At 39.8% G+C, this 25,777-nt stretch overlaps 2 protein-coding genes and 1 pseudogene across 3 annotated transcripts in view; 2 read left to right on the plus strand and 1 right to left on the minus strand.

Moving 5' to 3' along the window:
* The first annotated feature begins 734 nt into the window (after positions 1–734).
* Positions 735–15,070, plus strand: LOC111319271 (uncharacterized). The gene is made up of 15 exons (XM_088726054.1): positions 735–899; positions 1,218–1,331; positions 1,467–1,589; positions 2,303–2,399; positions 2,491–2,709; positions 3,254–3,630; positions 4,130–4,297; positions 4,800–4,910; positions 5,263–5,379; positions 8,240–8,330; positions 8,833–9,213; positions 11,746–11,868; positions 12,642–12,767; positions 13,398–13,742; positions 14,451–15,070. The coding sequence occupies exons 1-15, from the start codon at positions 804–806 to the stop codon at positions 15,068–15,070; spliced, it is 3,108 nt and encodes a 1,035-aa protein (XP_088582180.1). The 5' UTR covers positions 735–803.
* Positions 15,071–16,965: 1,895 nt separating this feature from the next.
* LOC148743303 (uncharacterized) lies at positions 16,966–23,193 on the minus strand (annotated as a pseudogene). Its single transcript, XR_015997167.1, has 5 exons — positions 22,930–23,193; positions 20,742–20,888; positions 19,517–20,347; positions 18,705–18,854; positions 16,966–18,025 (listed from the first exon to the last, which is right to left on the minus strand). The product of XR_015997167.1 is annotated as an uncharacterized LOC148743303 (transcript).
* Positions 23,194–23,849: 656 nt separating this feature from the next.
* Positions 23,850–25,777, plus strand: part of LOC148743304 (uncharacterized) — a 4,441-nt gene continuing 2,513 nt past the window's right edge. Inside the window, exon 1 of the mRNA XM_088725867.1 lies at positions 23,850–25,777. This exon is cut by the window's right edge and continues 2,513 nt beyond it. Within this exon, the coding sequence (XP_088581993.1) occupies positions 23,998–25,777 (1,780 nt within the window). The 5' untranslated portion in view covers positions 23,850–23,997.

Raw genomic sequence — 25,777 nt, forward strand, 5'->3', positions numbered from 1 at the left:
GCAGAGAGCCTACGAAGAACCCTTGCAGGACCCTCTTGTACCGCGCATCCGAGGATTGACTGGTTAATTGCATTAGAGAATTTCAAATTTTATTCATAGGAGTTGTGAGAGGAAAAGTTGCCATTAATTAGGAGGGAAGTTGCGGCGCCTACTGTCAGACAGTGTCATTTAGCAACCGTTTCTCCGGTGGAACTCCTTTCGTGTTCGCTTCTCTTAACCATGGAAATGTCTCATCCATTGTTCACGATTCGGCATTCATTTGGGTTGAAGATGTCACTGCAGCCGATTTCAAAGCCTGTTTGGTGCAAGGAGGACAGAGTTCACTAATATCGATTGGCTCGCGTTCCACGGTGCTCAATCGGGACTTTATCATGGGAAAACCAGTTTCGGCCAGTTTACCACTGGAACAAAGTGTGAACAGGTCTCATTTCCTCAGGTAATTTAAATAATGGAGTTTACTTCGTTTGATAAGTCTCGGCACGATGTTCAAAAAACCATCAAGAGTGTTAAAAATCCTCAACTACTATGTAGTCTCCTTCGCAGCCGTTCTTTAGGGTGTCACACAACGCTTTCGTTGCAAGACATACCCGCGATCAGAAGGCAACCATTTCGTTAGGAATTTTTGATAAGCGCGATAACCCTTTGCTTTGCTAAGGTAGAGAGCTCGTCTAACCATATTAGTATATATACCATAGAGATGAAAAATGGCTGATAGCAGGAGTTTTGCCTCTCAGGTCTTCTCACAGCTGCTCAAAGTCCAAGTAATTGTTAAACACACTGCATCAAACCAATCACAGGACGCCATGAGCGTTTGGATTGAAAGTCTCTCCACAAGCCAGTTCGAAGTCTGTTTAAGGGAGTCGAGGACGTTTGATGGACCTCACAGCAATCTTTTGGTGGTATGTGGGACAATTTCAATGAGTCTATATATTTATAATACTTTTTTCATTTTGTAGCATAAACTCAATAAAACTCAGACTCAGCGTTTTGCAGCGGGCGGGTTTGACTGCAATTTACAGAAACTTTCTTCTCGTTCCACAGAGAGTTTTAAAAAAATGCTTCACCCTTCTATAAAACACTTTTGAGCTTGGAGTATTTGGTCTGGTTACTTAGTTCCCCATGCCTTACCGAAACTAAAATTAATGCCACTGTCAGACCTAATATCGCCTGTCCCTGTTTCACTATTCTATGTTTTTTTATTGTTGAATGAATTCTAGAACTGGATGGCATATACGAATTATCCATCTTCGTGGGGAGCTAAAGGGTCCTCGGAAGTTGTGTTTTCTGAATATGAGACACCAAATGCAAGAAATAGCTACGCCTTATGCAAGGTATGTGCACATAAGAGATAGCACTGCGTTTATGTCTTCCCAGTTTTATAGTGCCAATTTCAGTAATGAATCAGGTACGTTTGGATCATCACATCATGTCTTTCTTCCACCATATGTTTTTTGCATCTATTGCAGAATATCAACTTCACAAGCCCATTGTATGAGCCACCAGTTGTTCTCACGACTGTGCTGAATGGACCCAACAATCGTGTTAACATAGGAAGTCAAGTAAAAGGTCCCTTAGTCAGTTGGCTGGAGGTATATTAACTTTTTGCACCCTCGCTTGTTATAAAACAAACTTGCTTACACAAACAATTTGTCAACTTTACAGAGAGAAGATGGCTGCACTTGACTTTGGATAATTTCTTTTTTCTGCTAAAACTGACCGATTCTTCCACCCGTCCAGATATCCATCTACCTATCCTTCGATTCCTTCCAACATCTGAGGATGCATATATCCCATACATGCATGCATGCATCCGTACATTCATCCAACCATCCATGCATCCATCCAGTCATCTATCCTTCCAGGCATCCTTGCATCCTTGAACACATGCATTTGTGCAGCTATCTACCACTTGTATTCATTCAGTCATCTACCCGTTCCTATATTAAGAATAGACATCTATTTCAAAACAACTATCAGTCTAGTTAAGTAAGAAATGGTAATGTGTGTATGTCGCTCATTCATCCCTTCCATACAATCCATAATACACGATGTGTTTTCAAACAGGTTTGCTTAATACTAGGTTCGGTTGTAGAGCAAAGGAAGATGTCAAACAATCATTATGATTAATGACCAATGTTTCTTCACACAATTATATTATTGTTATATCTATTAACAGTATTTTTTTCAGACAGGTTACGTAGAACTTTTGTTTAAGTCATCTTGTCCTCCTCCCACCTCATTTACGAGGATGAAGGAATTTTTATGACTAGATCTTACCTCGTGCAACCTTTTTGTTTGATAGGAAGTAACCAAGTCTTACTTTCGAGTTTGTATCAAAGATGACGCAGGGCATGATGGTCAGAGGGCAAATATAAATGTGGACTATTTAGTTGTAGGAGGTAAGTTATGGAATGAACCATTTCTGTGTTTTCTTCTCGTTTTTCAATATAGCCTTCTTAAATAACGGTGTATCGTGCTTGCTTTTTCTAGACCTCGATCCCTGTATGAATGCAAGCTGCAAGTACCACAGTCATTGCGTTGCCTTGAGTCCTCGGCAGTTCACATGTCGCTGTAAAAGCAGCTGCCCATCATTCGAAGAACAAGTCTGTGCCTCCAACGGCCGTACTTTCAGAAACCTCTGCTTACTGAAGAAAGAAGTTTGTAGAACAAAAGGAAACTATTCTTATTATCACCCAGGAAGTTGCACAGGTATCAGAAGTATGATTATAATAAGTAAACAGCGAGGCTGAAAACAGGGGGGGGGAGCGGAGATTGACCTGAATTTTGTCGCTCTTTTAACAAGAAAGGTAACACGTGAGTCGCAATCGAGAGCGTCACTAAACAGGTACATGTAACTATGGAGACTGTTGTTTTATGAAACTAATTTTAACAAATTCATTCCTTTCGGGGCGTCAACTTGATGAAACTTTCCACCGAGTCAGTACTCCGATTGAAGATGGACAAACAACAAAAACTGTGCGCGTAGCATTTATTTCTTTGTATATATTTTTCTCGGTATATTAGCATCTCTATTGCTAATATACTTATCCTCATCATCATCATCATCATCAATTTTTACTGAAAATAGCTATCGACCAATGAGCGTGAGAGAATTTCTACAGTTCTTTATATTAGAACACTACGAAGCGACCAGAAAATACTCTGAGGTCTTTGTTACAACAACTTTGTCCTCTCAAAGAACCAATTACTAAGCTGATTTGGTCTGGATTCAATTGTTTCTGCTGATTTGCAGGTTTTCCACTCCAAAGAGGAAGACATAAGTTTCGGAACGTCCCTTCCTGGGCAGAGGATCAGTGCGAATCCATAGACTTTGATCCTTTTGTATTCTATCCTCACAAGAAAGTCTACGTGCAACTTACTGTTAATCACTTTAATTATTCTGATCCCGGCACCGTGCATGAGGCCACCACACCCTGGGTTGAGAGCGTCAACAGCACTCAGTTCACAGCCTGCGTCACTCGAGCTGGTAGGAATGATTACCCCTCGGATAGCTTTGCCACAGTTGATTGGGTGGCATATCAGGGTACTCCCTCTGGGGGAGTGGCTGGTGAAGAAAAGTTCTCCAGATGGTGGACTGGAACTAGCTGTCAAACAATTACCCTTCCAAGCGTATGTAAACTGTTGTAATCATGGATTGTAAGGGGGGTAGGGGGGAGAATCTCCTTGATTTGGCCTGAATAGGGATGTGCCGCGTATTACAGGAATATCATTTTGGACTGGGACCCCTAAACAAAGTACAGTCTTAACTTAGAGGTCTCGGTGTGCTTTTGTGTGAAAAGAATTGCTTTATTTCAACGTAATTCTAGGCCTACTGTTGGGATATACTGGAAGTTGCCTCCTCAATGATGATATGCACGAGGTCGACTGTTTTAATCCCAACAGCGAAAATTGGATTTTATTTCCTTAACAGGTTTAGGTTCTGGAAGGTTCGGGGCGTACTCCCGTGCACGCTTCAAACACAGAATCGACGTGCAAGAGATGGGGTGGGGGGTGGGGGAGGGGGTAAATATCGCCAGTGGACCTCTAATTGGTTCAAATATATCAACTCAAGATTGCGTTTATCCCTTAAGCTACTTGAACATTATTGATCCAATTATTTTTCTTTCAGGGAAAGTTCCTCACCTCGCCAACAGTAATTGTAACTGCTGAACACTACAGGACAGGTTTAAAACATGACGCTACCTGCGTGTGGCTGGAAGATGTCTCAGCGAGTTCGTTTAAGATTTGTCTACGAGAGTTTCAAAACTTTGCAGGGGTTCATGATGACATCTCTGTGGTTAGTATTAAAACACAGGGCAGGAAACTACAGGATGTATATTTTTGTTTTGTTTTGTTTCAAGCACCATATTTCGGCTTCTCAAATCAGCCTCCTTGAAGTATGAGTTGAATTATCGAGGAAACTTCGCGTTCCTTCGCGTTTTTTTTTCTTTTGTTTTTGCGATGCTCAGGATTTATTTGCGCTTCAATAAAGAAAAAATGCGTTTTTAGGTTTACAGATTGAGTCTCTGTTACAAAAGTATTTTTCAGTGGGAATAAATACTTAACCTTAGCAGAATTAATAAAGAGGGAAAGACAAATTCTGCCAAAAAAGATCAGCATTTTTCTTTTTTTTTTAAAACAAAACTCGCTTTTCAGGAAATTTGATTCTTTTCACGCTGAGCTCTCATTTTTTCCTTTTTCCTAACCGCTCTTTTTGATTTATTTGGTTTTTGTTTAAGATACCCAATTTGCATTAAAGAAAACTGATGAATTTTCTACTTTTTTGTACCCTCTTATAGAATTGGCTGGCGTTTGATTCCCTTCATAGACCACTCTTTAGAGAACACAATGATGTCAGCTTTCAAAGCAACCTTTCGCCTGTCAAGAACTATAACTTTGCCTTCTGCAAGGTAATTCAAATTGATTAAGGCGGGGGGGGGGGGGGGGAATCAAGGCGAAGATTAGCCTACGTTAGGCTCTCGCTCGGTGGAGACAGGTGAAAAAATGGAGGGAGCACTGGAAAGAAAAATTGGGCTCCTCTTGACAACTACTAATTCGCTTCTCCATTCGCTGAGGGTAAAAATGGCTAATATAACGAAGAAAACTGTTTCTATCCTTCAATTTGTCTATGTTAGCGAAGGAAAAGACGACAAGTAGACAAATTGATTTTTCTTAAGCAACAGTTAACCACCAGGTTTTAGGATTCCCTGACACGGTCTGAATCCAAATACACTTGCCAGATTTTGACTTTTACAATCATAGAATGTAAGCTTCACCGGAAGTTACAGCAAATCCCCAAGCGTGCTTTTGACAGCCAAACATTCTACTTCTGGAGGAAATGCTGCTGCAGAATGCAATGGTATAGTGAGCTGGATAGAGGTAATTTGAAACTGTGTAAGAATGAATACAAACAACTGAACAAAGCATGCGTAAATCGTTACTTTTAAATCACACAGAGGAATGACCATTTTACCCATGTCTGTATTGTGATAACACAACCTTATTCATTGTACCACTCGAAACAAAGGAAAAAAGTTCGCAACTACTCCAATTTCAATGCTAATAGGTTTCTTTCTGAACTGCAAGAAACAGAATGGGATAATCTTTAAAACATTGACGCAAACAAATCATTCACAACTTTTTACAAAAAAATAAACTCCTTGGCAAATAAGCATGCTCCGGTGGACTCTCTCCAGGCGCAGGGAAAAAATATTATCAAAACCATGGATCACCAAAGGAATTCGAACTTCAATACGAATCAAAAATAATTTATATTTTAATGCTGATTGAGAGAACTATAAAGTATACCGAAACAAATTAACTAGCCTAACGCGTTTAAGCAAGAAGAATTATCATGAACGTTATTTTTAAGAAAATATTAACAACTCCAAAGAAACGTGGAGAGGTATAAATGAAATAATTTCAAGAAAGACTAATAGAAGCCAATCGTCAATACACCACCTTCTTAACGCCGACTCGGAAACGATATTCAACCCAAAGGAAACAAGTAATTCTCTTAACACTTTCTTTGCAACTGTTGGACAAAAGTTGGCTTCGTGTATCCCTTCTTCGTCGCTGGATCATGATTTTAGTACTTTCTTAGACCCGCCAATAGAAAGTTCCTTTTATTTTGGCCCTTTTGTTCCTGTAGAAGTTGTTGCTGAAATCAATCTATTGCCAAATAACAAAGCCTATGGACTCTATTCATGCCCGGTCAGTATTTTGAAATTGTCTAGCCATTTTATCTCTCAACCTTTAGCTCAAATTTTTAATGTTTCAGTATCCTCAGGTTCTTTCCCAGCCAAACTTAAAACCGCCAAAGTAGTTCCAGTCTTTAAATCAGGAGATGCATCTTAGCATGGAAATTATCGACCAATCTCTTTGCTATCAGTTTTCAACAGAATATTTGAAAAGCTGGTTTATAAAAAGACTTGTTAAGTTTGTCAATAAGCACAATATATTTTATATTCATCACAATATGGATTCCGCAGTAAGCTTAGTACACAACACGCTGTTCTAAAAATCTTATTTGACATTTTTACTAATTTTGATAACGGTCAATTCACTCAATTCACTTTTTGCTTATTCATTGATTTTAAAAAGGCTTTCGACACAGTTAATTATGAAATTCTTCTCTCAAAACTTGAAAATTATGGCTTCAGAGGTATAGTGAATAATTGGTTTAGTCGTACTTAATTGGTCGTAAACAGTACACGACCGTCAATGGTTATATATCTGATGCTCATCAAACCCTCTGTGGAGTACCCCAAGGCTCTGTACTGGGACCCTTGCTTTTTCTCTTGTATATAAATGATATATATAAGTCTTCAAATAAACTTCAGTTTTACTTGTTCGGCGATGATGCTAGTTTAATTTATGCAAACGGCGATCGCGAAAAAACTTGAATCTGAGATTAACGAAGAACTTAACAAAGTTTCCTCGTGGCTAACTGTCAATAAATTAACCTTGAACATCGAAAAATCCAATTGTATTATCTTTCGCTCACGCCAAAAGACTAGTCCTTTTTCTCCTGATATTAAAATGGTAAATAGCAATTCAAACACCAGTCAACTCTTACAAATGAAAGACTACATTATATATCTTGGTGTACTTATTGATTCGAATCTTTCATGGAAAATTCATGTAGATTACTTTTGTCAGAAAATGAGTAAAACAATCGGAATTATCGCCAAGCTGAGACATTTTGTTCCCCGTCATGTACTTCTCACTTTATACCGCTCTTTAATCTTACCCTATATCAGCTATGGCATTTGTGCTTGAGGTCACACTGCTGAAGCGCATCTTCATAAACTACTAGTTCTTCAGAAGAGAGCCCTTAGGCTAATGTTCTTCGCTGATCCAAGAGCTCATGTAGTTCCGTTATTCTTACAAACTAAACAGTTGCTGATATCATTCTTGTGCTTTGAGCTAATGAACCTTTTAATGTACGATGTCGACAATAATCTCGTTCCTGATAACATTAAGAACATGTTCACGAAGCTGGCTTCTGTCCACAGTTACCAGACTAGATCTGTTACCAATGAAAATTATTATGTTGAACAAGTTAGAACTGAAAATATGAATACTGAGAGCTTTCTCTATTTCTGACACCTTGATCTGGAACAGTATTCCATTTCCTATGAAAACATTTAAAAGATCAATTTAAAAGCGCAATAAAGGAAAAACTCTTTGAAATTCTGAAAAAAGAGGATGATTATATAAGAATTGCTGCTATTAATTTTCAAAATTATAACTGTGTGTACGTCCAGTATATACTACAGTCTGCTCTCCTGTTTCATTCTGTCTATAAGCCACACGGCAAACAAAATTTCTTTTAGGATTGCTCGTCTATATATTATAATTATACATATAAATATTAATTTTCTATAGAATTCTTTTCTTCTTTTTTTTATTTTCCTCTCTTGCGCCCGCCTCGAATAGCCCTAGCCACTTGTAATTTTCTTATTAAGCTTAAATAAATTTGTTGTTGTTGTTTGTTGTTGTTGATCTGACGAGAATAGCATGTCATTTCGTGTCATTTTAATGCCGCAACTGACTTAGCTACACGTACTGCTGAATTAGCCGAATATATTGCAACAAGACATGGATACCTCGATGTGTGGATACCTATCGAATGCTAAAATACTGAATTTCCAAGCATGCAGGTCTGTCGCCTCTCTTGGGCCATCTGTAAGTCTTGAAGCTATATTTATATCCATTTAAAATGCTTTTTTAATAGTTCATCACCACCTCTGGCTTTAGAATATGTGTTAAGGAAGTGTTTGTCAATCGCTTTGATCCACTAACTGTATCATATGCAGTTCTAGCAGGTAAAATCTGGTAAGGTGTCCTTGATTATATAATAATGAGGTGCAGTCCCTTTCCGGACGCATTTCTTGGAACACCTGCTTTCTTTCCTTCCCCTCCCTCCTCATTATCCTTTTTAAGATTTTATAAACACCGCCTGGCGATGAAGAACAAGAAAGAGATACAAATGATGTGAATTAATTTTTATTAGTGCTTAGTAAGTGGTGTCCTAAACAACTGTGTTTTGGAGTGTGAGTTAGAGTCTCGCACCATAAGTGTACGATCAAAATCAGGTTTGAATTTTGAACGAACAAACGAATAAGCAAGCCAAGGAAAAGCAAACAAATTAGCTCTTCCCCCCCCCCCCAAAAAAAAAAACCAAACAAACAAACAAAGAAGCAGAAGAAAAATAATTACACCTAACCCAAATAAGGAAATCATGCTGAAAACGAAAAGCATTTATGAAATAATGTTTTATCATAGTAAATGTGATTGAAATAGATGTGTTTCACCTTTCTTCAACAGACATATGCCTGGAAGGATGGGCGTACTATAAGGGATACTGCTACAGAAGAATTTCTTCCTGCGATTCCTGGAGTGGGAGCCAGGCAACGTGCGCCACTCTGGGGGCTAGTCTTCCCAGCATTCACAGTCAGGAAGAAAATGTGTACATACAGAGTCTACATGGCGGTGACCACTCGTGGCTTGGCCTTTCTGACCGGAACACTGAAGGAACATTCGTGTGGAGTGATGGATCGCAGTTTAACTTTCATTACTGGGCAAGCCATCAGCCAAATAATTTTCACGATGAGGACTGCGTCCATACTCTTGGTGTCCTCAAAAATCATAAGTACAGATGGAACGATGTAAATTGCTCAGACTGTCATAAATTCACCTGTAAGAAAGGTAAGTCTGCCAGATTATGGCGAATTTTTTTTAACTCGGGGCGAGGTTCTGTAATGTAAAAGCAATTCAAAACGTAATTGTACACGGCTTGGGTACCTGTTTTTCGATTTTTAGGCTTTTCATCCATCAAAATGACAATGCAGCCAATTCAAAGTTTCTTTGAGCTACCTAATAAGTTTAAAGAAGAGAAAAATATTTCACGAGTGAAATTTCAGTACTGTTGTTCCAGTAAAACTTCCAAAACACCAAAACTATGTTTCGGAGCAGCAGACTATTCCTATATGATAGTTCACTATTTCAGAGGCGGAATAAAATTTTATCAAAAAGTTCGGGTTTACCTCGTCCAAAGTAAAGAAATCTTTAACAACGCATTAATTACATTCGAATGTATTCATTCTGCATACGATCATTTGTCGTCGATTTTTTTGTTACTTCTCCTCAAATTCAGGTGATATTATTTCATTATTTCATTCAGTTTCTTTCTTTCCCGCCCGTTCTTCCTTTTCCTTTGACATCGAGGATGGGCAGTTTTTGACGAGTTTACTGAAGCATTAGTGACTTTAACACAAAATAGAGATGTATATATCATGGGTTACGTAACGCTTTTTTTGGGGTGTTGCATGGTCTGATGGCATGTTGTTACAATTGCTTCATTACCGGTAGGCTATATATTCGAGCTGTTGTCGATCGTCAGTTATATTTACTCGCGTCTTACGACCGTCCCCACGCCCTCAAAATTTTAATTTTGAGGGCACTGGGTATTTAAAAATACCCAGTGACTAGGGATTGTCAGTTTCTCTTAGTATTTTATTCCATATACGGACATAGTTTAGATTGTTTCGTAGGGTGGTTTTTCTTGCTTTATTTTTTACATTTCCGAGTTTTCATTCATTTGATGTACCATTCCTTTAAATTTTGTTGACGAATGCATAGTAAAGAGGGTCGCATACGGCTCGTGTTGACACACCCCAATTATCGTTACTTATTGAATGATAAATGTTTCGTATCCGTTTGAGCGGGGTAGCGAATTAGAATGTAAGATCTATTTAATAATTACTGATCCCTATGAAATTCTATTGTTCTCTCTCTGCATTAAATCAACGATTGTAGTCTATAAGATGACAAAACAACTGTATGAGGAAAACGGAGGCGGTCCTTTTTGTTAGCAGGGAAATTATCAGGGGTAATATATATAAACGCGCTAAATAAGCATGCTGCAATATTAAAAATATTGCAGTGTCCAGGCTGCAATATTAAAAATATTGCAGCGTGCAGGTTACAATTTTTAAAAATATTGCAGCTTTTTTTTAGGAAATTTAATGTATTAAGCCGAAACTGATAGCTTATCACATTGTCAACATTACCGTTTGCGTTTAACTCTCGTTCATTGCACCTTAATTTTTTGTTTCGAAGTGCCACTTTAATCAACTAAAACTTTCAAACACTGAAAATAAATACAATCAAGGAGACTGATAGTATGCAGCACAATCTATTGCATTAAGAAGTATTATATTCATCAGTTTATTTATAGGAAATAACAATTCTAGTGGAATTAGTGCTAACAACTACTGACTGATTACTACCCTCTTGATCACATTTTTCCGGACTTACTACTTTAACCTCTCGTGTAGTATAATTTTCCCCGTAGAGCTCTGTGTAATAAATAATCCTTCGTCTTCCGACGAATCCATTCTCTTTCTAAACCCACGTTCGCACTGAGTAAAATGACTGAATTCTCTGGCTTATGAAGTATGCAAATTAGTAGTGTTACACGTATCGCACGAATTAATTCCATCATTAAAACTGTTTTGAACAATTATAACAACGAGCTACAATAACAACCCTCGGCACAATTAAAATCTAAGATATATTCATCACAACAAAGAACAATAGCAATGAGCATCACAATTATCACACACAGGTGCGACTAAAATCGAAGATCCAACACAGACACAGAACAATAGGATTTCATGGGATCAATATTCTTAATAGATAATTACTTCGGCACCCAGCTGAGGCCTACGACAATATTTCTCATAATGCCATGTGCCGAAGTAATTACCATTAATTATTCTCTCTAAACCCTATCGACAAAGCTACTAGATCACTCGCCCTAAACCTCGTGATTTAACAACCTTTCTTGTGTTCTTCTATATCCCGCGTGGCTTTATCACGCTATAAAACCCGAGAAAATGTGCTCTATTTCTTGATTATACTTAACTTTCATCACAATTCATTCGGACCAGGGTCCGGAACTATTCCCGCCCGGTAAATGACATACATTCCAATAGTACTTTTGTTCCTCCTTAGTTCCTTGAGGACTCTGAACTTCTTGAGATCGGCTAACTACTGCCGATCTCAAGAATTCCAGCAATAGTGATACAGCCTTATTGCAGTACGTTCATCATCAAACTACGAACTCATCTATGCCTACTAATAATGAATATTGATTATTGAGAAACAACTTAAGAAGTGATACACCAACGTTTGATTATTCATTATGAAGTTATCTGTTTATATTCTACTACGTAGATTACAATGAATGCAAGGACTTTGCTTACGACTGCCCAGTTAATGCCACTTGTGTGAACAATGTTGGGTCGTTCTCTTGCCAATGTCCAGCTGGATTTCGCCTAAACGGAAGAAATTGCACAGGTTTAGATACGTGTAATATCTAGGGATTATAAACATGTTTTTTTTTCCTATAGTTTTCAAGTTTTCTAAATATCATTGAATGTGTAAACTGAACCATGCAGGCTCCGTCCTGTAGTGGCGAGAGTTGGTCGACTTTTTCTCCCGGGGTGGGGGGACTCATATGAAACAGACGGAGATGCTCGTCGTCCCGCTTAGGGGTGTAAATTTAGGAAAAGGTCTCGTTTAGGGTTCCGCGAAGAAATACAGAATTACGCGAACAGAAACAGAAGTAAAATTTTCTTTTTAACTTGTTTTGTTTACCGTATTACCTCAACATTAACTAGTTTTCTATTTTACCAAGTGCCAAAGAGACAATGCATGAACATGAGTGGTCTCTTTTAGGGGTCAAAATTTGCTTAAGCCACGCCCAGATGGTCTCCTTTAGAGGTTAAATTTAAAAATTCCGACGAGCATCCCCGTCTGTTTCATATGGGAGTCCCCACCCCTGGCTTTTTCTACGTTATGTTGAGTAGATTAATTGTGTTTTTAGCGAACGTATAACACGAGCCTAACATTGTTGTTTTCGAAGGAAATTAGATGCGTAAATGTGGTCCTCTGGCATTTATTCCTGAACGCTTAGGTCAGCTTTCAGTTCATTTAGCTCGTAAGGGATTTCTCGGCCCTTGCTTTCAGAAGTGCTAACGTTTTTGAATGTAAACATCTACTTACTTGTATTGCGTGTTGACTGTAGAGAGAGGTTTTACAACAGAAGTTCAAATCTTTTCATTTAACAGACATCGATGAGTGCAGCTCGGGATCATTTTCCTGTCACTCTCGTGGCCAATGTGTGAATATCCCTGGTTCGTACGACTGCAAATGTTTACCAGGATATGTAGGAGATGGAAAGACTAATTGTGAAGGTAAACGTACCAGTTTTTAAGCCATAAATGTCTTCTTGTCCTCTCAGAGCGAAGATCCTCAAATTTACGAACTAACATTCTGTAACGATTAATTCTAATGTATAAGGACCAATGAGTAACTCTTCATTCCTCTTTGAGCTTTTGCACCTGAAACCGTTTCTTTCACATGGGTTGAACCCTAGGGTGAAATTTTCTGGTGGAAAGTCGATAGAGCATCAAACTAGGGCCAGAAACCTTATCACGCCTCTAACGTTTTATCTGAAATTTCACGAGCGCACGTCTGATGTACCTTCACGGCATGGTAACTCTTGACACGGGATACTCCGCCCCAAAGAGGTGGGAAGTGCTGCGTTTGGTCCGTACTTCAGGACCTCGAGTCTAATATTTTCCCGTCCGGGCTTAATTAACTGAGTCACTTAGTATTTTATCATTTGACTCGGCTGCTTTTGCCTTTGTTACTCTTTCTCACTTGCGAGGCCTTACGCTGGACTGCGCGATTTTTTCTGGTCTTGCTCGCGCCATCACCTACGGCTCTCATATCGCACGCATATGGCACTTGTGGGGCCGTATGTGGTCCACGATAAGACTTCTTTTCCGCCTTTCTTACTTACGTTCCTCTATTTCCGACAGCTCCACGCCTGACAGCATCAAGCTCTTGCGTGTTATCAAAATTAACAAGGACATCTGGATACTTCAGAATAACCCAGTTTGGTTCGCAATACAGCAACAATATGGATTGTCGATGGAATTTTTCCTCGAATACAAAAATAGAACTTGTCTTCCACAGTTTTAGCACTGAATCGTCTATTGATTTCGTGTCTGTGTACGATGGTGGGTCGGTGTCTTCGCCTCTGATAAGAAAAATGAGTGGATCTTCACTGCCGCCACCTATTACAAGTTCTTCAAATAATCTCTATGTAAAGTTTTCGTCTGATGGCACGAATGCGTTTGACGGTTTTCAAGCAACATATCGAGGTAAAGCTTTTCAAAAGGTGGCTCAAAATGGTTTCAATAATTAAATCATGAGTTTCAAAAGAACGTAATCATTTACCTAAAAATTTCAGTTAATAGAGCGGAGCGAAAAAGTAAACAGTGCGATAGTAGCTGAAGAGTAAAAAAACGAGAGAGAGGCTTAAGTCGGGTCGCGTAATCCGGCCCAAGCCTCTCGCCTACCATTGCGCCATTTGCCATCGCGTTTAGTTTTACTAAGAGAACGCCTGGAGCAAGCTTTTAATACACCAATTCTTTGATAGATCGTAGCTCCATGGTTTTTAAAAATGTATGTGTCAACACTTTGAGATGATGTTTTGACGTATGAGGTTACCTTGGCAACACGACTCTTATAAATACCCATAGCTTCAAGCCTTATGTGCTCGTAACTCGATAGAGAAGTTCTGTGAGTTCGGGAAAAAAATTAGGCATACTAGTCACTATTCAGAGCCACCTAATTTTTTCATAATGTATGATGGCTTTAGGCTGTAAAGCTGAATTTCCCTACATTTTATAGTCATCCGGCAAACGGTTATTTCATCTTACAAATATACTTTACTGTATCGCAGTTTCATATGATATCTTAGCACATGCAAATTAATTTTAATTAGTTCTGTAACCGCTGAAAGAACAATGTCAGTTACCTCAAGCTAGGTATCAACCTGGTACATATTCTTTCACTTCTGTTATCAGTTCTTACCGCTGGATCCATACGTATCAGTGGCAACACTGCTATTGGAAGGATTGAAGTCTACTATGATGGCCAGTGGGGTACGGTTTGTGACGATGCGTGGGATATCAACGATGCTAACGTAGTGTGCAGGCAGCTTGGCTACACACGAGCGAAGCGAGCCTACAGCGGCGCCACCCACGGCCAAGGTACTGGGCCAATTTGGATGGACGATCTGGCATGCTCAGGCAGTGAGTCTCATGTATATGACTGTAGACATCGTGGATGGGGAAACCATGATTGTACACACAGTAGGGACGCCAGTGTGGAGTGTTTGTCAATCCGTTTGGCGAATGGTGGCGCCAACTATGGCCGCATGGAGGTTTATCACAATGGGCAGTGGGGCACAGTCTGTGATGATAGTTGGGATATGAATGATGCCGATGTAGTGTGCCGTGAGCTTGGGTTTCCCAGTGCGTCATCAGCTCCTCACAGGGCACGATACGGTCAGGGATCTGATCCCATCTGGATGGATAACGTGAGATGTCGAGGAGATTCTTCTCTGTTGAACTGTGCACATAACGGCTGGGGAAGTCACAACTGTGGCCACGGTGAGGATGCCAGCGTAATATGTAACACCTAAACAACCCTGAAAACATTTTTCTTTTTTACTATGATCTCTAGACGCTGGAATCAATTATATTATTATAGTATGTAAAAGAGAAATATCACTCGGGAATGAGTGAAACATAAATTTAGAGTAAAAAAATCAAAAGCTCTCTGCGAGAAGGAAAAGATCACATTTTCTTTTGATCGCTTATACTTTGAATACCACATTTCGGGACCTAGTTTCTTTCGTAAATGTCAAGTTCTGTTAGAAACAAATAGAATTTTAGGTATCTGGTTTTTTGCTGAAGTTTTGCCGAAGGTTAAACATCGTCATGTTGATTAACAATCTGGTACGGTTTGAAAATAGGAACTCCATTAAGTAAGCTTTCATTTCACGTTTTCAATACTGCAAATTTTGTAAACTACTTCGAATGGACAAATTTAGGTAAATGAAAAAAAATGATTTGTACAATGTTCTTAGTTACAATGTCTCTTTTTTAATAATAAATAAAATAATAGATATGGCAAAGTAGCAGAAAGCTTTTTTTTTTTTAATAGATAACAACTTTCTTTCATCCTTCCATTATTCTTACAGTCTCCATACTGCGTATGAAATTTGTTATCGATTTCCATCTTGCCTGCCTGTGTACTAGTGTTAGGGCAGAAGTTACAGTATTTGTGTGGTTTTATATGTTTTCAACCTTTCTGCGATCTCTCTCGACAGTTTTCACCCTTCCATCCCGCCTTATTTCCTCCCCTTTGATGTTGAGTGCGTCCGCTAAGTCTCTCTAGTCTCATGATAAAAGAACATGTAATACTGTGTGACTACAAAACCTTTTTCCAATTTGAAGTCGTAATATGAATTGTTTTTGGCGTCACCAGAAATCGGGGACATTTTGAGCCCGTTACAAAATGTCAGCGGTCTATCGTATTACAGACAATTCAATATGGCGACGGCGGAAGTGAAGTGAACACGTAGCTTTCTGTTTTCGTAAAACCCCCCGAGAGAAAGGCCTGGTACCCTTCTATCCCAGAAAGCCAAAGGAGACGTCAAAACAAGGAAAATGGCGGCAAAGTTGTGCAGTTACTGGGACTTGTATCTTTCGTGTTCTTCCTTCCTAAAATTGGGGTATTTAAAAATGGCGTATTTGGCTTTTGAACTCTGTGAAAATACGAAGAGTTTCCCGGCTCGAGGAAAATTTGTGGGCCAACATATTCGACCGTTTACGAGCGATTTAGTTTAGCAAACTTCTGCAGAATGCATATCGAACTACGCGGTTGCGAATCTTCACAAGGTTGTTCCCACGACATAACAATTGTAACACCTAGTCGAAGCAGATTTTAAAAGTTTGTATGGGAGAATAGAGTCAGAATTATGAGTTTACTTGTTTACCTTGGGAAAAAGTAGGCTTGAATTTGAGTATTTCTTTTTCGCAGCGATAGACGCTTTAACCGATGCAGGCTGCATTTCCAAGTACGCAGCGAAAGAATATCCCATTCTTAGACAGCTATTTTGACAAAATAATCTTTTCCAATACATTTTCTCATACTGTTTCGGCGCCATCTTGCTTGTAACACGAGAATCGCCTCCGCCATATTGTCCCAAATTTCTGGCAATGATTTGAGTTTATAGGCGTAAATTAAAAAAAGTTTGGTTGGGATGTCTTTTAGGCCTTCAAGGGCCGTTGTGACGTGATGTGAAAGGTCAATACAGGTGAAATTTGGAAAGCTCTTAAACAGCCTTAGAAACACGACACCCAGTTTCTCTAAACTTGTGAATCACCATAACATGTTGTCCTTATGAAAAGACATCATCTTTGACAAACGAATATTGCTTTACATTTAAAAACTATTCGCCGAAAGGGAGGTGGTTAGTGGTGAATATTTACCGAGCCGCCGAAAACAGTCAGATAATAGAGCACAAAAAGATGAGTTTAAGTTATTCATTCCTGCAACGATTACAATATTTTCAGGCAAAAAATCCCGCGCGCGTTGCTCGGAATTGAATAGCAAAGGATATTCGGAGTTTGAGTTGCTAATCAGAGCGTGCCTTCGATGCTATCCTTTGTTTTAGTATATATTAAGATGATATATAGACAAGATAACAAGAGTGGTAACAAAACCAAGTACAAGACAAATAAAGCTTTGATATGTAGGCAGAGATACATTTATGTATAGGTATTAAACACTTACAGCGAGTAATATGATAACGGTTTTGTTGGAGCAAATCACATCAATCCCTTCCATGCGACCTCGCCTTATCAAGCTCTGGTGAAAGGTTTTTACTTCCGGGGTAACGCGGTTTGCATTTCCCTATCACCTCTGACTAGTTACAACTGTTCACCTGGCAGATAATTATGCTGTTTTGAAACTCATTATTCCGGAGTACTTAGGTTTTACTTCTTTATGCGATAAAGCAGTTCTTGTTTCTGTTTTGGAGCAACTTCTAGTTTTTCTCACTAAGCTAACGCGAACGCGAGTAGCTAGTGTCGCAAAACAAAAACCAAAGTAATCACCACGTCAAATGAAAATAGGGAAGCTATCGAAAAGCAAGTTGGGAAAATCTTGAAACCCGTGAGCGTAAAAAAAAGGCAGTGACTAGATTGCGATGTTCTTCAGAACTTTCTTCTGGGGGGGAAGGGGGATTGGGCACTAAGACAAAACTAATGCAAAGCAGGTTTACCATGAAAACTTGATCAAAAACTTACTCAATTATTTCAAGATTACCATAGTAATTATAGTTTTATGTTTCTATAATTATCATGGAGGTTAAAATGCAAGAAAATAGGCAGTCATGCAGGCCAAGAAAGTAGCAGAAGACGGGAAAATCACATGACCAGTGTTCGGTTTAGTTCCAGTCTTCGCTTCCATCGCTTCCTTTATCATGTTATGTTTTGCCACTTAGTATCCCGGTTACTGTGTGTTTTGACAGGCCGACGTTTGCATCAGTTCCACTTAAAGCCCACACAATTGTTACTTGGGTATCATCCTGATAATGATAGCAATACAAAGACTTGATGAATGAAGGAACGAAGGAACGAAGGCAACGAGGGAACAAGGGAACGAGGGAACAGCAAAATGAGGGAACAAGGGAACAAGGGAACAAGGGAACAAGGGAACAAGGGAACAAGGGAGCAAGGGAACAAGAGAACAAGGGAACAAGGGAACGAAGGTACGATGGAACGAGGTGACGAGGGAAAGAGGGAACGAGGGAATAAGGGAACGAGGAAACGAGAAAACAGGGAAACGAAGAAACATATTGGATGAGTGAATGAGTACGTGAAGAATGAGTGAATATGAATGAATGAAGGAATGAGGAAATAAACAAGTTTGGATCATTGTGGATAAGTGCATAGATGAAGGATAAATGAATGTATGAATGAATTAATAGAAGTATGATTGGACGGATTAGAAACAATATTGAAAGCCTGTTACTTGTTCTTTACATTTAAAGAAAACTGGTAACCAACCATACTGGCCTGTTATAGGTTATGAAAAGCTCCTCTATTCATAGTACACAGTTTTCAATTTCTCACACAGATTTATTTTTTGAAATTTTGGCACGGCATCAATATGCAAAGCCATCGGTGACCAGCTTTCTTTCCTCGAATTAAGCCAAATTTTGTGATTGATTTTTATAGCCTGCAGTGTCTGGCTAAAAGTCTTACCTGGAACTGCACATCATTGGCAGTGTCGCCTGTTACAGCATCCCTGGAGAACTCCAACATGGTTGTACCGTCCTTTTCACTCACCTTTGTTAGGAGGAAGCTTTGGTTTGGGTCTCTGGTTGGTTTTGATAAGGAGGTGCTCCAGTAATCCTGTTAGCAAATGAAGGCCAATGCTATTAATTTAAATTGCATATTTATAGAGTTTGTTAAAGGTTAGCGGGCCCTACCTTGTATTTACTCTAAAATAAAAGTTCATCTATATTATTTTCACTAATTTGTTTGTCTCTCTTTCATTTGCAATACGTTTGTGAGTCAGTTATGGAGTGAGTAATTCATTGAGTCAATCTATCAGTCAGTAGTCAGTAGGTCAGTTAGTCAGCTATTCAGTGAGTCGGCAACTCAGTTAGTTGTTCAGTCAGAGAGTCATTTAGTCAATTAGCTATCCAATAAGCTAATCAGTCAGTCAGTCAGTCATTTAGTCAATTAGTTATTCAATAGGTTAGTCAGTCAGCCAGTCAGTCGGCCAATCAGTCAGTCAGTCAGTCTGTCAATCAGTCTGTCAGTCAGCCAGCCAGTCAGTCAGTCAGTCAATCAGTCAGCTAGTCAGCCATGCAGTCTGTCAGTTAGTCAGTCAGACGTCAGTGTGTCAGTGAATTTGTCAATGAATCAGTCAGCCAGCCAGTTGCTCGGCGGTCGGTCCATTAGTAGGTTGCCCAGTTCGCCAAGCTGGTCAGTCAATTAACCAACCAATCAGCCTATCACTCAGTCAGTCAATCAATTTGTTCATTCATCCAGGCTTTCTTTATACCAACCCACATATGTCCGGCATTGGAGGCAGACCCAGCCACAGCTATATCGTAGTTTTTCATGCCTCTTCCATCAGCTTTTGTGGTAAATCCTACAGCACACCAACCGGTTGTTTTACAGGTCATGTTGAACATCAGTTTGCTGTTGCTGTAGGTCCATTCGAGTTTGAATGAGCCATCGGGAGACATGACACTTGCGTATTTTGGAGGAGCCATTGGAGTCGTGGGAGCCACGGATTCTTTTGTCGTTGGAGCCACCGATTCTTTTGTCGTTGGAGCCACCGATTCTTTTGTCGTTGGAGCCACCGATTCTTTTGTCGTTCGAGCCACCGATTCTTTTGTCGGTGGAGCCACCGATTCTTTTGTCGTTGGAGCCACGGATTCTTTTGTCGTTGGAGCCACCGATTCTTTTGTCGTTAGAGCCACCGATTCTTTTGTCGTTGGAGCCACCGATTCTTTTGTCGTTCGAGCCACCGATTCTTTTGTCGTTGGAGCCACGGATTCTTTTGTCGTTGGAGCCACCGTTTCTTTTGTCGTTAGAGCCACCGATTCTTTTGTCGTTAGAGCCACCGATTCTTTTGTCGTTAGAGCCACCGATTCTTTTGTCGTTGGAGCCACGGATTCTTTTGTCGTTGGAGCCACCGATTCTTTTGTCGACATCATTGTTGCCGATGGTTGTATGGCTGTTGTTGATGGCAACGGCGGAGGTTCCTTCGCTAAAGAAATCAAGTTATATCTCCCATCCAATATTTTGGTCTTGTCGTGTTTTGACAAACCATTATTGTTCGCATCACTGGTGGCTTTCGAAGAGAATATCACTTTAACTCCGGTGGTATTCTGCACAAAGGAAAAAAAATGAATAAAACAAAGGAAATATTGCAAAAAGATGGGTTTTCCTCAGTTTCGAAGGGGGTGGGGGGACGGGGTGGTAGGTGGTTTGAGAGCAGATGCTGGGGATGAATCGTTCAATCGGGATCTGTTAGACATGTTCCCTAAGAATATCTTTCTTCCATATTTCCTGTAGGAAATTCTTTGGATAGGGTGGATGGGGGGGGGGGGGGGGGTCTAAGATACTCGTTTTCTTCCCCACTGAAGGATTTCCGCTGAAGGATTTCTGCTGCGAACAACTCGGCTTTTCGGCATGAAAAGATATCATATCGACTTAAAACTAGAAAAGGCGAGTTTAGAGCAGTGTTGTCATCTTTACGCTACTAAATCGTATCATTAATACCTTAAATTGGACGTCTTCAGCATCTCCCGTCTCAGCATCCCTGTAAAACTCCACAGTGGTTTTCCCAGCAGCTTCAGAGGCTGATATGAGTTTGTAACTTTGTATTCCATCTTTTTTCGGTGGTCCCGGCCCTCGGCTCCAGTGATCCTTTCAAAACAAAGTCCAACCGCCTCAGGTTTACCATAAAGCGTCAAAGTGAAAAATGCCACCGTTTATAATTTCAACGTAAATTTTTATATAGAGAATTTGTCAATTGAGTATCGTAGAACCAAACCCAACGTACTCAGGGCAGCCAATCAGAAAAAGTAGGAGCGATGATAACTCAAAATAAACCATATATGGTCAGCTACAAGCGCAAGCGCGGGAAAAAAACAAAAGCGAGTGTCCGAGTCATGATCGGTTTTAATTTTGCATCTGATTGGTTGAAAGGGTAGCGGAAGGAATCTACACCAGTCACGTACAGATCATTTCCTAGAAAATTAACCAACAGTGAGTGACGGGGAAACTTGTTTGCCTAACAAAGCTTAATTTTAAGGTTAGGAATAGCGTAAGTCGACTGTAGCCTAGCAACATTCCTCACAACAATTTCATGAGAACAACTGAAGGACGCGGTCACGATAACTCACACCTACGGCGAAATCACCAGACTGAGAGCGTGAAAGACGAGAAGATAATATTCTATCACGAGAATTCGTACTCTATTTCTTCAGGTTTTAATAATAATAATAATAATAATAATAATAATTTACATTTATATAGCGCACACCTCTATATGAATATATTCAGTCGCGCTTCACAATATCGTAAGATAAAATTATGGCAAAAGCAACTGAGATATAAGAGGCAATACTCTACTTTTAGGTGATCATGACAGAGAACTATATACTAAGTATGTTAAATGTACTGTGTATATGTGTGTGACACGTTCAGGCATGCAAGCGTTCTGCACATTACTGTGGTCGACCAAGTCGAAGTTCATTTATTTGTTTTAGCAGGTTGATTAATTTGGCAGCTGTAATAGCTGATGTGGACCTGCTGTCCTAACCCACCCATCCCACCCCAGGGGAGGACATCCATCACACAGTAATCTCGTGTGTGGGAAATTAACGTCTCCTGCCCCAACCCTGCAGGAGACGGGACCTCCATTTATTCGTCCCTATCCGAGAAGACTAGAATATCTAACCATTTCTTGATGTTATAGAAAGGTAGCAAATTCTTCTCAATTATTTTAAGACCTTGAGTGTTGGTCCGGCCGGGGCTCGAACCCTCGACCTCCCGCACAACAGTCCAGCGCTCTATCCATTGAGCTAACCGGGAGGCGGGTGTCAAGGGTGTCTGTAGGATGATTATTCGCTTTTTCTTAGTCTGAAATTTTATTGGAATGGAATCTATGGATCTATTATCATTGCCTTGGAAGACAGGAGGGAAATACATATCAGACGACAATTTTTTACTGGGTTGTGGTCAAATGACGCAGCTTTTTTTGTCTCTAAAAAAATGTTTACTTTTTTAGTAAATAATTTGGCGACAATCCATTACTATCACACTAATTTGCTCACCATAAAAAACTAATTTGCTCACCAACCTGTTACTTGAAATTTCTCTTGGCATGACTACCTCAAGTTGATTACAAGGAAATTACGCGTTCCTAAGAAAATGAGCTCCACGGCTGGCAATATTAGAATAACAAAAGAAACAGAAACTCTATTATATTCGCTTCTCATAATTAATTACTAGAGAACAATTTTTACGCGACTTAATGAGTGAAAAACCGGTCAGCCGAACCTAACAGCAAAAAGTACAGTTTTCACAGTTTTACAGTTTTGTTTCTCTCTTCTTTCAATTTTATTAGATGAAGATTTTCTGAAGAATGCACTAAGCCTTGTAAATAAAGACCAGGTGGAAACCTTTCAGCATCTTTGAACGCAACCCCCTGGAGAAATATGAAACAAGAATGTTGTTTCCACAATGCTCAGAACACGGCAGAAGTCTGAGAAACCCTGAAATTCGCTGTTTGATACATAATCTTGATTTGCTCGGCTTTATTTCGAAAGAATTATTTTACCATTCTTACATGATCTCGATGCCTGCCAAAGCGGTTTGGCAAAATGAAAGCGAACTGTCAATGTGTTAAACAAAAATAAGAAACGAAATTTATCGATGAAGAAAATATTGCAGATTGACTTACATCTACGTATCCTGCACCAGAGGCATATCCTGTCACGGCTATGTCATAATTGACCATGTTTTTACCATCGGCTGTTTCACTAAACGCCACCGCGCAGTAACCGGTTGTTTGACAAGCAAGAGTGAAAATCAACTGGCTGTTGTTATATCTCCATTGCAGCTGATACGCTCCGTCTGGAGATTCCAGGGTGGTTTTCGAGATAGCGCTGATCTCACTAAAAGCAAGTGAGGCCAAAGCAAGTGTTATAAAAGCAAAGAAGGCCATGTTCCACCCTTCATTTGCCTTACGTGAAGATGAGATGTTCGGGCAAGTACTCTCAGGTTACGAAAGTAATGATTATTGATCTCACAGATGTATTTACAATAGCCACGGGATAACGTCACAATGACGTTTGTTGGATCGGGAACGTCGTAAACTTTCCAATTTTATTGTGTCATTTGGCAGCAATGACCAAACTAATCTAAAATTTCTGTACCTGATAAACGCATGTTTTTTTTGTCATCGAAGATTTTCATATTTTCCCTATATTTTCTGTTTGAAAGTTTCTGGCATCATGCATAAACAATATTGACTTTTACATATCAACCGGATTAGCGTTTATTTTTCAAATATACTCAGTATTCCTCGATCGCAGAGTACTTTTTCGTGTTCAAATCCACTAGTTTACTTTAGGAAGAAATGATGGGCGTGAAATCTGAGAAATATTTAACGCGTTTTTCCCTCCCGCTTCCTGTACATTTATTTATCTATTTATTTTTGCGTTGCTATGTGAATTGACAGGTCGGTTCGTTGCTATGGGCTAGGTGCGAGTGTTTTTCAACAGCGAGTAAAATTGAGTTTTGGAGTATTGCGAGCGAATAAAGTGATTAAAATATACAAATATCGAACCAGCCGAGTATAATTGTTGTTCGTCAACGACATTTGGTCCTTCGAGCCGGATACTGAGCGAAGTCAAGTGAAAAATCGCCGAGTCAAGCTGTAAGTCACCTGTGTACATGTAACTGCGTGAATTATTATTATCGAGCCGTGTGGTTAATTACTGTGAAGATTCATTCAAGTTGCATTAAGATGAGTGCCTCGAACAAAGGAGAAAACAAAACACCACGACTGTTTACGCCAAGTGAGTCCACTAATTCAAGTAAACGTTCCGTTTTAAGAAAGAAATTGCAAGCCGAGAAGTTAGCCCTTGAACTAAAAATAGCCGAAGAAACGTTCGGAAATGAGATCGAATTTCTGCGAGCCGAACAACAGCAGCGTGCAAAGCTTTTGGAACTTCAAAAGAAAGCTGAAGAATCAAGATTGGAATATGAGTTCGAAGATGCCATCGCCCAGGAAGAAGGTATGTCAAATAAAGGCGATATTGATGAAGAGTTGAATGAATTACCTGTAGACGGCGTGAACGATCGGGTCTCGCGCTTAGACCTGGGAATTACTGAAAACACTGTTGTCGAAAAACCTAACAACGAGGAAATTAAATCCATTAAATCAGAGGTCGTTACAGACGTCTCTAGTCAACCCTGTAAAAAGGAGAGATGTGAATCATCTATTGCTAAAGTTCAAGCTGAGTTGAAAACCTCTGCCACAGGAAACCTTAGCATGCAGACGTCGAAGACAGATCAGTTGTTTGAGAAAATACTGCCAGCCTTTGTGAAAATCGTTAAACCAAATTTGCAGAGATTTAATGGAAATCCACTGGAGTACTCAAAATTTAAAGCAGCATTTAACGTTGAAGTAGATAAAAGGGAGGTTTACGATGCAACAGAGAAGCTTAAATTTCTACTAGATTCTGTGGAAGGAAGTGCAAGATCATGTCTAGCGAAATTCATGCCAGGTTCAGACAAATACGAGGAGGCATGGACTGCGCTTCAGGAGCGTTTTGGCCGTGTAGACACAGTTGTGTCAGGTGGAAGGAAGCGTATAGACCAATTTCCGACCATAGTGAAAGAAAATAGTATGCAGATCAGGCAGTATCAAGAAATGGTTTCTGAGTTGATAGGCATTTTAAAGGAGCACGACTTCCTTCATGAGCTTAATTCGCAAGTCCCTGAAGCAACTGTTGCTAAACTACCTGCACGCCTTTGCTGTAGATGGGCCGAGTTTGTTGAAGGTAAACCAAAGTGTTCAACGTGGGATTCATTTGCAAATTGGCTGGAAAAAGAGGCAAAAATCAGCGAGTCCAAGCAGCGGTGGATGTCAGAGAAGAGAGAGTGGAAGCGTTTAGATACATCTAAAGTTGATAGGCGTAGGTCAGCTGACAAATCACAATCTGGGCTGTTTGTAGGAGCCACAGGAGAAGCTTTACGCTCCAGCTGTCGAACTAAGAGGTGCCCAGTTCACCAGTCCACTAATCACACTTTGCAGGAGTGCAAAAGGTTTAAAGGAATGTTGCCTAACGAAAAGGTGAAAGTTGTTGAGGAACACAAACTCTGCTTATGTTGTTTATTACCTGGTTATCGTCTGAGTAAATGCCGTAGTAGGAATAGATGCAAAGTTGAGAACTGCAACATGCATCATCATACCCTCGTACATGAAGTCGACTTGAAATTTATTGAACGAGCAAAAGCGAAACGCGAATCTGAACGAGTGCCAGATGTTGAAAGTGAGCCTGCACAAGTATCCTTGGAAGGTGAAGACTCATCACCATGTCAGGCTGTGGAGCCCCACGAAGGGTATCGCCAGTCAGCGTACGCAGGTTGTGAAGCTGGTGGTCGCGCATTGGTGGAAGTACTTCCCATAGTTGTCTTTGGAGAAACACGAAAACAACAAGTGATGGCATTGCGTGACTTAGGCTGTAACACAACACTAATAGATGAAAGTTTAGCTCTCTCACTTGGACTTCATGGCAAAG

This window comes from Stylophora pistillata, chromosome 1 (assembly GCF_964205215.1).
Source record: "Stylophora pistillata chromosome 1, jaStyPist1.2, whole genome shotgun sequence".
NCBI lineage: Eukaryota > Metazoa > Cnidaria > Anthozoa > Scleractinia > Pocilloporidae > Stylophora > Stylophora pistillata.

Bases quoted from the DNA above. Each gene is read 5' to 3' on its own strand.
- LOC111319271 (XM_088726054.1), top strand. From the start codon at position 804: ATGAGCGTTTGGATTGAAAGTCTCTCCACAAGCCAGTTCGAAGTCTGT. The intron at 1,590-2,302 runs GTATATTAACTT...TTTGTTTGATAG, and splicing joins CCTTAGTCAGTTGGCTGGAG to GAAGTAACCAAGTCTTACTT. The intron at 4,911-5,262 runs GTAATTCAAATT...TTACAATCATAG, and splicing joins ATAACTTTGCCTTCTGCAAG to AATGTAAGCTTCACCGGAAG.